This window comes from Cebidichthys violaceus, unplaced genomic scaffold, assembly GCF_023349555.1.
Source record: "Cebidichthys violaceus isolate CVI_PGR_0920_01 unplaced genomic scaffold, fCebVio1.0.p SCAF_79, whole genome shotgun sequence".
Classification (NCBI taxonomy): domain Eukaryota; kingdom Metazoa; phylum Chordata; class Actinopteri; order Perciformes; family Stichaeidae; genus Cebidichthys; species Cebidichthys violaceus.
This window is the reverse complement of record NW_027176963.1, coordinates 211,719-224,135: the sequence shown is the minus strand read 5'-3', so window position 1 is coordinate 224,135 and position 12,417 is coordinate 211,719. Positions and strand designations below refer to the sequence as shown.

The window sequence follows — 12,417 nt, the reverse complement described above, 5'->3', positions numbered from 1 at the left end:
CTAAATGGACTAAAGGAGAAAGGTTTGACATAACTTTGACACTTATATTCATGTGGATTGTTCATGTTTCAAAACTAGACGTACAATATTTGAAGGTCAAAGTAATATTTGAGCATGACCCGACTCGTCTGTCCTGTCCTCATTGATGCGTAAGGTCCAACTCAGCTGCTCCGTGCAGGTTGAAACAGACACCCAGTACTTGGATTTCACAGTGGTTCCTCATGGAAGCCGGATTAAGGTACCTCGCAGGGACTACATCAGTTTTGAAGTCTCATTGTCTAGCACTGGGAGATTAAACCGCTTAGTCCTTCATAAAACCTGCCTACTCAAACACTTAACAATCCTGATAAACATCAGTGACACCAGGCTCTAAAAGCCCCAGAAGAATAAAGTGCTTCTACAGAGCAACGAGTAACCAAGAGATCCCAGCACAGTTCAGCACAGCTCTCTTTGATTTGCTTGATCAGTCTGTTCCCCATTACACAGCTGTACAGGTAGAGTATGCATGCTATGGCAGTGTGGGAGCACAGACCGATGCAGGTATGAAGGACAGAACAAGTCTCGACATATAGGCCTTCACACTGTCTAGCAAATGTGCAGCAGAAAATATTGAGGTGCACTTCAATGAGCTTTATGCCTGCATGACCTGGCATGAAGCATTCGTCAAAACCCCCCTTTTCTGGAAGTTAAGTGGAAAAGTACTGTTTTTATGGTGGTGGAGAGAAAGGTGTTTTTAGGGACTGACCTATGACAAATCAAGTTCAACATCAATAATCCCCAAAAAAATGGATGGATACACAAATGGCTGACAGTGAGTGTGTTTGCCAGAGAGATTACAAATGATGCTAAGGATGTCATTTAAACATTGATGCGCTCATGAGGACCGGGAGGACATCTGATGACACACACAGAGAGAGGAAGAGGGAAGGAGGGAGGAAGCGTAATTAAGAAAATTGAACTGCTAATTATTTGCACAAAGACTAACAAGTACACAGTCCTTAATATTTCAGTTTACCTGCTCGTGAGGTGTAAAACACCGAGATGAAAAGCAACAGCAGCCATGTCTCGCGCATTGGACTCCATCGATCCATCTTATCAGATACGGCGGCCGATGACTTCCTCGTGGCTGCCTCGCGCTCCGCGCGACACCTGAAGTCAAAGAATTTTTTTTTGGCTCCGCACGCGAGAGCTTTCAGGAACTGCTGCCTCGCGCCTGTGCGTCTCTGAACTCGCACTCCACCAGCTGGCAGTTAATTAAGAGCGCGCGTGCATATTGGCTGATTTAATTGATGAAAAGTTAGATTCATGAGCGCATACTCCTGTTTTTGCTGTTTTTCCTCTGGACGGACGGATGAAGAAGGGAGGCCAGCCGAAAAAAAGTTCTTTAATCTCGGAAGATCTGTCCCTCCTCACCCGCAGATAACTTTCCTCACTTTCTCTCCTCTCCTCCACCCCTCCCTTCCCCATCCCTCCCCTTGCCCCCTTCTCTCTCTCTCTCCCTCTCTCTCCTCCGGGGTGACCCCTCCCTCCCCTGGTTGGGGCACGTGGAGCTGTGCAGAAACATAGTTTTCGCGCGCGTCATTATTTGCATCAATATTGTCTGAGTGATTTAAGGGACTTTAATTTTTTGGCTCTATCTATATTTATCTCGCACGCACGTGCGCACCGGCTACACATTATAACATGCTTAATACATGCTCGTGCACAAAAATTGTCAATGTTCGAATATGAACCTGTCAGCAAAGTTTCTCTCTAGAAACAAATACAAAACATCCATATGAACAATGAAATTAAACGTTCTTCTCTCTAACCCTCTACAGGCAGACACACACACACACACACACACACACACACACACACACACACACACACACACACACACACACACACAAAGCATGCTGGGACAGGACAACGGTGCTGCCCAAATAATAAAAAATATGCTGCTGCAGATTCCAAATTCCAGTGCCTGTCTGTCTTTGCCCACCACATACTCTCGTCAAACACACAGACGCCATATTCTTCCTATAGGCACAAGAAAAAAAGAAAGAAAAATTAATCAAATGTGCTTCCTGCCTTCTACATCAAGGGCTTGTCATACTTGCACTCTGATGTGGAGAAGGCAAGAGCAAGCAGCAGCTCATTGGGAGGCATCAGAAACGTTTTAGGAGTTTATAGGGACACGTTTATAGGGTGAAAGAGGCTGACAGGATGGGAGCTCAGCGCATGCACACACACGCATGCATGAATACCTACGAGCCTCCGGTCTCATGCCCTGCTTCAGCCTCCGCTTGCATTAGTCTGTATGGTCTGAGAAGACAGCTGAATACCTTAGTGTTTTGATATAGATCACTTGTGGACGGACATATGACCCAGACAAAGAGGATGAGCAGGTGACTCAGGACCAAAATGCACAGAGCAAATTAATCTGTATGTAATCAGTTTTTAAAAAAGATTTTCTAAAATGACAAAAAAAAGAAAACGTGCATTCAAGTTTTTAGTTCACCTCACAGTAAAGTTTCATGGATGAATATTTGGAAGAAATATCTAATACTTAATAATAATAATAATAATAATAATCAATTAATGAATAGTAATTAATTAACAGTTATTATTGGGGCTACTTGCAGCAGTATTTTGTAAGAATTGAGAGCTTTCCAGCCTGTAACTAATGAACAGAAGCATGTGTTTGTGAATGTACTGCGGAGAAACACTTGGCGCATTCTGCAGGTGGTGAAATGTAGATTACGTGTTTGAAGACAAAGATACTGTAAATGTAATGTGCAATGGTAATTAGAGGTTTGTGTTTTGGTAACAGTGCTGTTTTGGTAACAGATGTAAATTGCTTGCAGGCATACATGCATAGTTACCTTTTGAAGAAGAAGAAGAAGAAGAAGAAGAAGAAGAAGAAGAAGAAGAAGAAGAAGAAGAAGAATATAGATTCCAGGCATTTTTTCAAATACCCTTCCTCCTGCTTAAGGTATGTTGTCTTATACGTTTGACTGACAGCTACACTCATGTGTTCAAGAGTGTGTGTGTGTGTGTGTGTGTGTGTGTGTGTGTGTGTGTGTGTGTGTGTGTGTGTGCAAGAGACAGAGAGAGAGAGAGAGAGAGAGAGAGAGAGAGAGGGGCGGAGAGATACTTGTACTTGTGTGTAGCATTCGTTTCAACTAATATACTGGTCATAATTACAACTATTCACTCACTCTGCCAACAATAAGCAAACATAATAATAATCCTGTACATCATGTATAATGGAGCCAGATTAGTTTTGGCTTTAAATAAGAGAAGTCCTTCCATTCTTATGGTTGCAATAGATTGATTTGAAGAGTGTTCACATTGACCACTAGAGGGCGCCACATATCTTTGCAGAGCAGAGGCTTCGCTTTTACATATTGATATGACTTCAAATTGGTGTTCAGCAATTAGTTCTTCACACTGTTGGTCAGAAGGAAAACGCCACAGACAGTCGGACGGTTTATCAAGTGTGAGGTGTAAATTGTTCCGTCATGTAATAAAATAAAGAAGTTGGACTTGACTCCCACAGGACAGATAATCTCACTCATGTTGCAGTCTGTCCATGTGACTCTCTGTCTCTCTCTGTCTCCCTTATCCTCTTACGGCGGCTCTCATCACCCCCAATCGCCACTCATCCCGCAGAGCTGCTGGTCTGCTGGTAACGCAGTGTGACGACGGAGCGGAGAGGCAGCGGCAGCCATGGCGAGTCCCGGGCAGAAAGTGGTGCTGATCACCGGCTGCTCCTCCGGTATCGGCCTGAGGATGGCCGTGATGCTGGCCAAGGATGAGCAGAAGCGCTATCACGGTAGGTGCACTGTGCGTGCGTGTGTGTGTGTGTGTGTGTGTGTGTGTGAGAGAGAGAGAGAGAGAGAGAGAGAATATAATTTAAATTTGCTTGAGATGACATGTTAAATAGGTTACATTTGTGTTGCCAAAGCATTTAGACAAGACAAATTGTGATATAATAAATAAATACATTGTTAAATAAAATAATACATTTCTAAAAAAGGCTATAACCTATAAACTCTCTGTCACTATCACTCCTCTTCTTCCTCTGCACTGTTTACACATAAGATGCTTACATCATGAGCGCAGTGCACATAAGACATATTAGTCCACGTGATTATGTAGATTAAAGCCACTGTTTCTACAGAGGACTGATCTCAACCTGAAGCTGACTGAGAAAAGAACAAAATGAAATATGATCCACAAGAGAGAAAATGAGCTCGTAGAAAGTGAGTTATCTAGAAAATGAACTGGAGTATATTGATAAATGGAGCAAATTGAAGGCTGTGCTCACGACCGAGCCCTGAGTCCTCAGGCTGCACTACTTCCTCTCCCCACAGGGAGGTCAGAGGTCACAGTCAACTTTCTGTGGTTCGGATGCAAAAACTAAATGATTTATGGACTTCATAGTAGAGGCCATCATATTTAGCCGACCAAAAAGGTTTGTATAATATGTGTTTGATAGCACTAGGTATCTTATCTTTGCTTTTATTGTTGTTATCAGAGACTTTTCACATCATTTTTATATGTTGCATCCTACATGTATCAAAGTCATATACAGCCATATATATATTTAAATCTGCATAACCTCTGCAGTCATAACGTGAGACTGGAAGGTTGTGGACTTTATTTTTAGGGAGGTTTCTAGACTACAAACTGCAACCAGTTGATCAGGTTGTGTCACTATAAGGTCTGGAAAACAGATTGAAAGAACATTTGAAATACAGTTTGTCAAGTTTTACTACAGAGAAATGAAGTCAATGCAGCATCGGAACACTTCTAAACCTAACTGAATAGGCTCCTCCCACTGCTCATCTGTTACAACCAAACCCCAAATCCTCCTCTGGCCAAATAGATTTGAGGTAGAAAGTCTGATGTTTGATATCAATATACTACACTGGTTTACATAAATTGCATTCCTTCAGTACAATAACACTTCTGTGTCCTAACATTAAATAATAAAGATGGTAAGAGTCAGGAGTCATATCAATTTTTTTCATTTTGAGATCTTTTCGTTTTTGTTTTTAATCTTCCTTCCCTTTTATTTTTAACCCAATTTGTCAGTTCCAGTGTGTGTGTTTTTTTTCTCTATTGTTCCAATCATCTATTGGTTTCCATTCTATTTCCATACTGTATTTAACTCTATTTGTGTGTTATATTATTGTTGTGAGGTAAAGAAGTGCAGAATTGTCTAATCAATCTGCACGTATTCTGCATTACCATGCAGTTATTATGTAAAACTGACACACAAAAATATCTGATTGAAAACATCTCATTGATTTTCATGCCATATGGAAATTAATTTAAAATATATATATATAAATAATAATAAAAAACACATCTAAGCAGACATCATTTCATGTTAATGTTAATTTAAGTAATCTAGATGAAGTAAGAGCTCCCAGCTCACCCAGCCTCCCTCCTGCTGCACACAGCCATGTCCCTGATCCCAACTTAACCTTTAGACACTCTGGAAACGTGTAATACCAGACAATAACTAAAGCCCCGCTGCAGTGCGGCTTAGAGGCCACTTATGGCTCTGCTCGCCGAGCTCCATTGTGGATAACAGGCTGGCGAGGGTTATTCCTGGAGGAGGCAGGTGCATCATCACAGCAGGACGCTAATGCTGACACGTAAACTGGCAGACGCAACAGCGTCTATATTCAGGCTATACTTAAGGCTCTTTTTTTTTTTACTACAATGACTATCTTTAGCAGTAGCTTTTCCATTATTGCGTTCAGGTGTTCGGAAAGTTCCCTCAGGAAAAAGAAGAAGAAAAAAAACACAAGTTGAGTCAGGAAAGGGATGTGTGTGAACACTTTCCTTTGTGTGTGTGTGTGTGTGTGTGTGTGTGTGTGTGTGTGTGTGTGTGTGTGTACTTTACCCTCCATTCTCTCCCATCATCCCACGTCTCTGACAATATTCTCCCAGCTCTTCGTGACCTTTCCTCCCCTTCTTTCCGTTCACTCCTATGACAGGAAACTACAGGATCACTCAGTCTGGAGGTTCTCTCCTAAAAGCTCTCCACACAGACAGAACACGCACTGATGCTGCACAGGAACATGTAGTACGTCCGCTCATACACCATGTTTGTGTTTACGCGTGTGTCTCGCGTATATCTGGACTCACATGCAGTCCGAATCGATGAACTCGGTTTGACTCTCCAGACGGTGATATATTGTTTTTTGTAACCTCACCCAACCTGGTCGTCGAATCACATTCCTGTTTACAGCAGCAGCCTGAAGGCCTGGTGCTGAGGGAGTGCTACATCCATTCATAAACGCACACTTGGAAGCTGCTCGTGGAAATAAAATGAATTATAGACGGGGCTATTGGCAAACAGCAATGATGAGAAATGGCGTGAATACAATTTAATTAGGATTGGAACATTTAAATCTTTGCGGTTTGAAGTCGGCGTGGAGGTGCTTCTCTTTTCATCTAAGCTGCCAACGGAAACACCACAAGTCACGGCATGGCGGGACAGTTTGTGTGTTTTATCTCAACGTTTTATTCTATCGTTCATGTTTTCACAGACATAACTCAAACAAGAGTCCAGAGCCATAGTGTCTCTGTGAAGCTGTACTAAAGCGCAGCAGTGCTTCGATCTATGAGCTCACCGCACAATGTCAACATGCTGATGTTTAACAGGGACAGTGTTGACCCTGTTCACCACCTTAGTTTAGAGCGTTCACGCAAGAACAATATAGAGATGGGAAACACATTGTTGCTTATTTTCTTTCTTTCCACAATGTGTTTATTGGTTTTTACTGAGTGAAGACAATAGTCCTTTCTCATGGCGGTGTTGTAGCAGATCAAAATAAGCATGAGTACAAATCACAAGTGCACTATGCATCCCTAAAAAGTAAAAAAAAAAAGAAATATGAATATAAAAATATGATTTTAAATTAAAAAAATATAAAATTAAGTATGAAAATAAATAAATGAGTAAACATTTTAATAAATAAATCAGCAAACAAAAAAGAGAGAAAAACCTGAACATCATGTTTTCCTCTGTTGGTACCATATGACATTCAAGGTTCTATTCTTATGAACAACTCATTCTAAACTAACTGGATACAGTATTGATTACTGTGCTGGACAATAAAATGTGAACACCTCAGCATCATAAAACTGAGATAAATCAAACAGTTTTGACTGTTTGCCATTGGCCAAGGATCATGAATTAAATTGTTCAAAAACAAATTTCATCTTAGTTCATAGAAAAAGATCTACAAATATTACTAGAATACATTTGTTTTAAACAATCTCTTCTGTCCCTCCCTATGTCCCACCTGTCCACAGTCATAGCAACGATGCGTGACCTGAAGCGTAAAGATAAACTGGTGGAAGCAGCCGGGGACGCGTACGGGACAACTCTGTCTCTGGCTGTGCTGGACGTCTGCACCGACGAGTCCGTCAAACAGTGCATCAACGGCATCAAAGACCGACACGTGGACGTCCTCAGTGAGTACAGTGCATCCTCATCGCCTTGCATTTGCTATGCCGCCCCAAAGTGATGCTCAACACTTCAAATGCTTCTTCCTCTCCGCGGCCCCTTCTCCTTCTGCCCGCCAGTCAACAACGCGGGTATCGGCCTCGTGGGTCCCATAGAGAGCATCCCCATTGAGGAGATGAAGAAAGTGTTCGAGACCAATTTCTTTGGGGTGATCCGCATGATCAAGGAGGTGATGCCGGACATGAAGAGGAGGAAGGGGGGACACATCATCGTGGTCAGCAGTGTGATGGGACTGCAAGGTTAGCGGACAGACGGGATGATGGAGTGTCTGATGAACTAGTCGTGTGTGTGTCTGAGAGTGACAATTTAAACATCTGCTGTGTTTCTAAAGGTGTGGTGTTCAATGACGTGTATGCAGCCTCCAAGTTTGCCATGGAGGGCTTCTGTGAGTGTCTGGCCGTGCAGCTCTTGAAGTTTAATGTCACGTGAGTGCCACCGACGCTTCTCTTCGTCATCAATAACAAACAGCATATAGGAAACATTGAGTTAGCATGCTAACATCTGCTGATAGGCACTAAACACAAAGTAGCGCTGAGGCTGATGGAGATAGCAGTAGCTTAACATTTGCAGTAGGGGGGTCATAAATTAAAAGTATCGGACACATTTTAGTTTTGTTCGATGATTGCGCTGGAACGCTTTTCTATAGCTATAACCTACAAAGAAATTGGGCATTTTTATTTGGTAAAACTATACATCTTTTACCATCCACTGTCTTTAAACCCACACAGTACAGTAGTCTGTACTGTTTATATCAAATATTAACATTATTATTGTTATAATAAGAAGACGGGGATGGTGTACAGCAGAATATATATACAACCAAAACCTGAAAAGTATGGTGTCTTCCTATTTTCAAAGCAGTCCGACAAACCCACACTGTTGCAAACCCTTAAATACTTTATTCCCAAATTAATTTCAAGGGTCTAATGAAAAAAAAAAGTAGTCAACTTGTTTAAATTTCTCTCTCTCTCTCTCTCTCTCTCTCTCTCTCTCTCTCTCTGTCTCTCTGTCTCTCTCTCTCTCTGTCTCTCTCTCTGTCTCTGTCTCTCTCTCTCTCTCTCTCTCTCTCTCTCTCTCTGTGTCTCTCTCTCTCTCTCTCTCTCTCTCTCCCCTCAGGTTGTCAATGATCGAGCCCGGCCCGGTGCACACCGAATTTGAGGCGAAGATGATTCAGGACGTGAAGGATAAGGAGTATCCTGGAGCCGATGCTGATACGGTGCATTACTTCAAGAACGTCTATCTTCCTTCTTCTGTGGACATCTTCGAGACCCTGGGACAAACGCCTGATGACATCGCCAAAGTAGGTTCTGTGTCTAAAGCCTCACTGTGCCACATCTGTCCGTCTCCATCTGGGATTAATCCTGTCGGGTTGTTGTTGTTTTTTATCCATCCTTTAATTCTCTGCAGTGCACAAAGAAGGTGATTGAAGCAAGCAGCCCGCGTTTCCGTAATCTGACCAACCCCTTGTACACGCCCATCGTAGCGCTGAAATACGCGGATGAAACCGGAGGCCTGTCTGTCCATGCCTTCTACCACATGCTCTTCAACCTGGGTCCTCTAATGCACGTCAGCATGACCGCCATGAAGTACCTCACCTGTGGATGTCTGAGGAGCAGGACAGTTACACCAAACTAGAAACGTACGTCTTGTACACCAATGTGTGCAACAGACCACGATTAAAGACCACTCACTACCTCGGCTTAGGATGTCAGAGGAAGAAAAGAAATACATGCATAAACATCTTGTGTGACCGTCCACATTTCCCACTGTGGTCTGTTTTGTAAGGAACAGTCTTTATATTATCTTTTCTGTAAAAAAAAAAATCGTAGCTTGTGGATGTATAGATACCTCACAGTCCAGCGGAATGCTAATACAACAGTTTATAAAACTGCTTTAGCCTACACAGAGTGCCAAATGAGTAGGGTTTGCACTCTGATCTTAACCGGTCCCAAACCACTTCACATTTCAGACTGTTTTAAACTCTAATTGGCTCAGAAAGATGAGTCTACATCTTGTTTATTAGGAGCCTATGTATTTGCATGTATGTAAATATTTTTCAAATTCTGTCAATGTATTGAAAGTGGCATTAAAATTTGTCATTTATACATTCCAGGAGTTGTATTAGTTTTTTCTGATAGTGTTTTCAGCAATTGTGGTTGCATACACATCACTCATGACTCTGACATATTCAGGTTTTATAATTAATAAAATATTAATAAAATTGTTGCAATTTTGATTAAAGTTGTGCCATTTGTCTGAATAATAAGATCTAACCAAACGGTATTGTTTTGATTTCATAAGCGGATTCAGATAAAGAAACGCTTCCATCTACACACATTTAAAGATATTGAAACTTTATTTTACTAATAGCATTTACAAACATGTCAGACACCTGAATGATGATAAATATGATGATAAACAGCTGGTCTGTAAGGTTCCCTGTTATAATGCAGAGAAGCAAAGTTTGACTAATATTTCACTGACTCGGTAATACATTGTTATTCAATTATGTTAATAACTAGATAGATAGATAGATAGATAGATAGATAGATAGATAGATAGATAAATAGATAAGATACTTTATTCATCCCGCAAGGGGAAATTTGTTGACTATGGGTCTCATCTTTCCAAAAAGAAATAAAAGAGCATAAATTAAAATGTCCAGATAGTTCTACTTAGTGATGTGATTCAACATTGTTACTTCCATATGGACTTAAAATCCATATACTTTCTTTACCGTAATACAGTTCTAAAGGACCATGCCGGTGTTTTTTCACGTCAGTCGATTTACAATGCTTTAGCTACATTACTGCCAGCTATGTTCCATTATTCCACATTACAACATTACTTCTTTTTTTTTGTATTTAGCCTAATGTGGCTTTGGAAAATGGTTGGTTATAATGTAAGGTACATGTGATTTTGTAGTAGCTAAATACAAAAATTAAGCTCGCTTTGTTTTGGGTCGGAATTTACGTTATGTGACACATTTAACGGGTCAATTTGAAAAGGACAAATATACTCCACCATAAAAAAGCAATTTCCACATTTTTGGGATTCTAAGCAATGTAGGTTTCATACGTGGAAGTCATACAGGAGTGACATGAATGTGAAACTACACTTTCAGGTCATTCATTGAGCAAACTGAACTGATCGATTCGTCGGTGCTCCACTGCTCACGCCTGTTTTGAGGCAGTCGCGGGAAATTGGAACTGAATCGATAACCGCATTGTCGAACATGAAAACAAGCTTTTTCCATGGACACATCATCAGCGGTGCCGCTGTGAGTCTGCCCCAAATATGAACAGCTATAATGTCACGAGGACAAATTGTCATGTCAACGACCTGTGTGCGTTTGTGTGTGAGCAACGTCGCTGTCAACTCTGTTGACTCTGAACGTTAACCGTTAATATCTGGGTGTTTCTTTCAGCTAAGAGCGTAACGACAGTCTACCAAGTTCGAACTGTATTTACGGTTAGCTTTGTAGCTAAGCTAACGTGCTATTAGTGTCGTATTAGTCGTGCCATTTAACTTTTAGTCGTGTGTGTTGTATGTGTTTTTGGATTAAGGCCGTGTGAGCCCAATGGAGAACAGAGTGGAGGTATAATGCACTGCGAGGAGCAGCTCAGGACCACTCTGCACTGTGATGACAAGGAAAAGGTAACCCCACTGTACATGAAGCTATACATATATAATATATACACACGTGTTGTTACAGAGGGCCACAATGAACCTGTAAGTCCACTGCTGCTGACACCTTAACGTTGTGCCCGCTCAGCTTCGTAGGAAGTTGGCACTGTTACAACGAGAGTACCTGAGGACAGCGGAGAGACTACAGGTAAGAGTCACGCTTTGACTTCTGTAAGCCCTGTGTAGAGATTATCTGTCTCTCACACACACACACACACACACACACACACACACACACTTTGATCTGCTCACAGCGTGCTGAGCGTCTGGACGCAGTGCGGAGACATGTGAGGAGCAGGATCAGTGACCAGGACCAGAGAGGCCCGGAGGTGACATCCAGCCTCTGTCTCAGCCCATCACCAGTGACACCGAACACCACCAATGGGACGAACCCAAGCGGCGCTCCGTGCCAGGGACACACGGGAGGTAAGTGTGTCTTAATCAGCTGCAAAGATCAGGTAGTAAATATGTGTTGATATTACATTGTTATTACACTGTTATTACTCTTGCACTCTGAGACAGTGCAAGTCAGAATTCACACATGTTCTTATGTTTCACCAGCTCCAGCAGATCGTGACGCCTCCAGGAGGAGCCCGGTGATCCGGTTCCTGCTCCCCTCTGATGCTGCTCGCCCAGAGACCCTCGATCCCGGCCATGGAGGTCACAGACCCAGTCCTGCCCTGCGCCTCAGGTCTCGACGCAGCCGCCTGCGCTGGGAAAGGAGGAGCGTCGAGGCCGGCAGGAGAGCGGACAACAACAGCGAGGACCGACGGGAGCGGAGTGAAAGGATGGAGACCGCTGGAGCAGAAGGAAGTGAAGACGGAGTCAAAACAGACGGAACGGAGGTAGCGAATGAGAGCGAAGAGCTGTTTTCTTGTAACGACTCTGAGTCTCCATCTCTGCTGCGAACACACAGGAACACGTGTGGACAAATGGATGCAGGAGATGACGAGGGAAAAGAGAAACAAGGACGACAAGAACTGAGGGGAAAAGACACCGAGCTCACATGTTGGAACGCTGCTGTACACACTGAAGAAAGGGAACAAGAGGGCACCGAAAAGGGAACAAGACCGGAGACAGAGGGAGGAGAGGAAGGTGAGAATAGCCGAGAGCAAAGGGATGGAAGGCTGTGTGAAGACAGCAGTAATAAAGGTCCTGAACAAAAGGCAGCAGAGCAAATAGAAAGTGAAATA

The 12,417-nt window shown here is 42.5% G+C and overlaps 2 protein-coding genes across 2 annotated transcripts in view; one reads left to right on the top strand and one right to left on the bottom strand.

Moving 5' to 3' along the window:
* Positions 1 to 1,088, bottom strand: part of LOC137892387 (collagen alpha-1(XI) chain-like) — a 38,641-nt gene extending 37,553 nt beyond the window's left edge. Inside the window, exon 1 of the mRNA XM_068737455.1 lies at positions 1,016 to 1,088. Within this exon, the coding sequence (XP_068593556.1) occupies positions 1,016 to 1,073 (58 nt within the window). The 5' untranslated portion in view covers positions 1,074 to 1,088. The remainder of the gene's footprint in view (positions 1 to 1,015) is intronic.
* Positions 1,089 to 3,714: 2,626 nt separating this feature from the next.
* Positions 3,715 to 9,541, top strand: LOC137892366 (retinol dehydrogenase 8-like). The gene is made up of 6 exons (XM_068737432.1): positions 3,715 to 3,820; positions 7,324 to 7,485; positions 7,597 to 7,776; positions 7,869 to 7,962; positions 8,654 to 8,837; positions 8,945 to 9,541. The coding sequence occupies exons 1-6, from the start codon at positions 3,715 to 3,717 to the stop codon at positions 9,170 to 9,172; spliced, it is 954 nt and encodes a 317-aa protein (XP_068593533.1). The 3' UTR covers positions 9,173 to 9,541.
* The last annotated feature ends 2,876 nt before the right edge of the window (positions 9,542 to 12,417 follow it).

Bases quoted from the DNA above. Each gene is read 5' to 3' on its own strand.
- LOC137892366 (XM_068737432.1), top strand. From the start codon at position 3,715: ATGGCGAGTCCCGGGCAGAAAGTGGTGCTGATCACCGGCTGCTCCTCC. The intron at 7,777-7,868 runs GTTAGCGGACAG...GTGTTTCTAAAG, and splicing joins CAGTGTGATGGGACTGCAAG to GTGTGGTGTTCAATGACGTG. The intron at 8,838-8,944 runs GTAGGTTCTGTG...AATTCTCTGCAG, and splicing joins CGCCTGATGACATCGCCAAA to TGCACAAAGAAGGTGATTGA.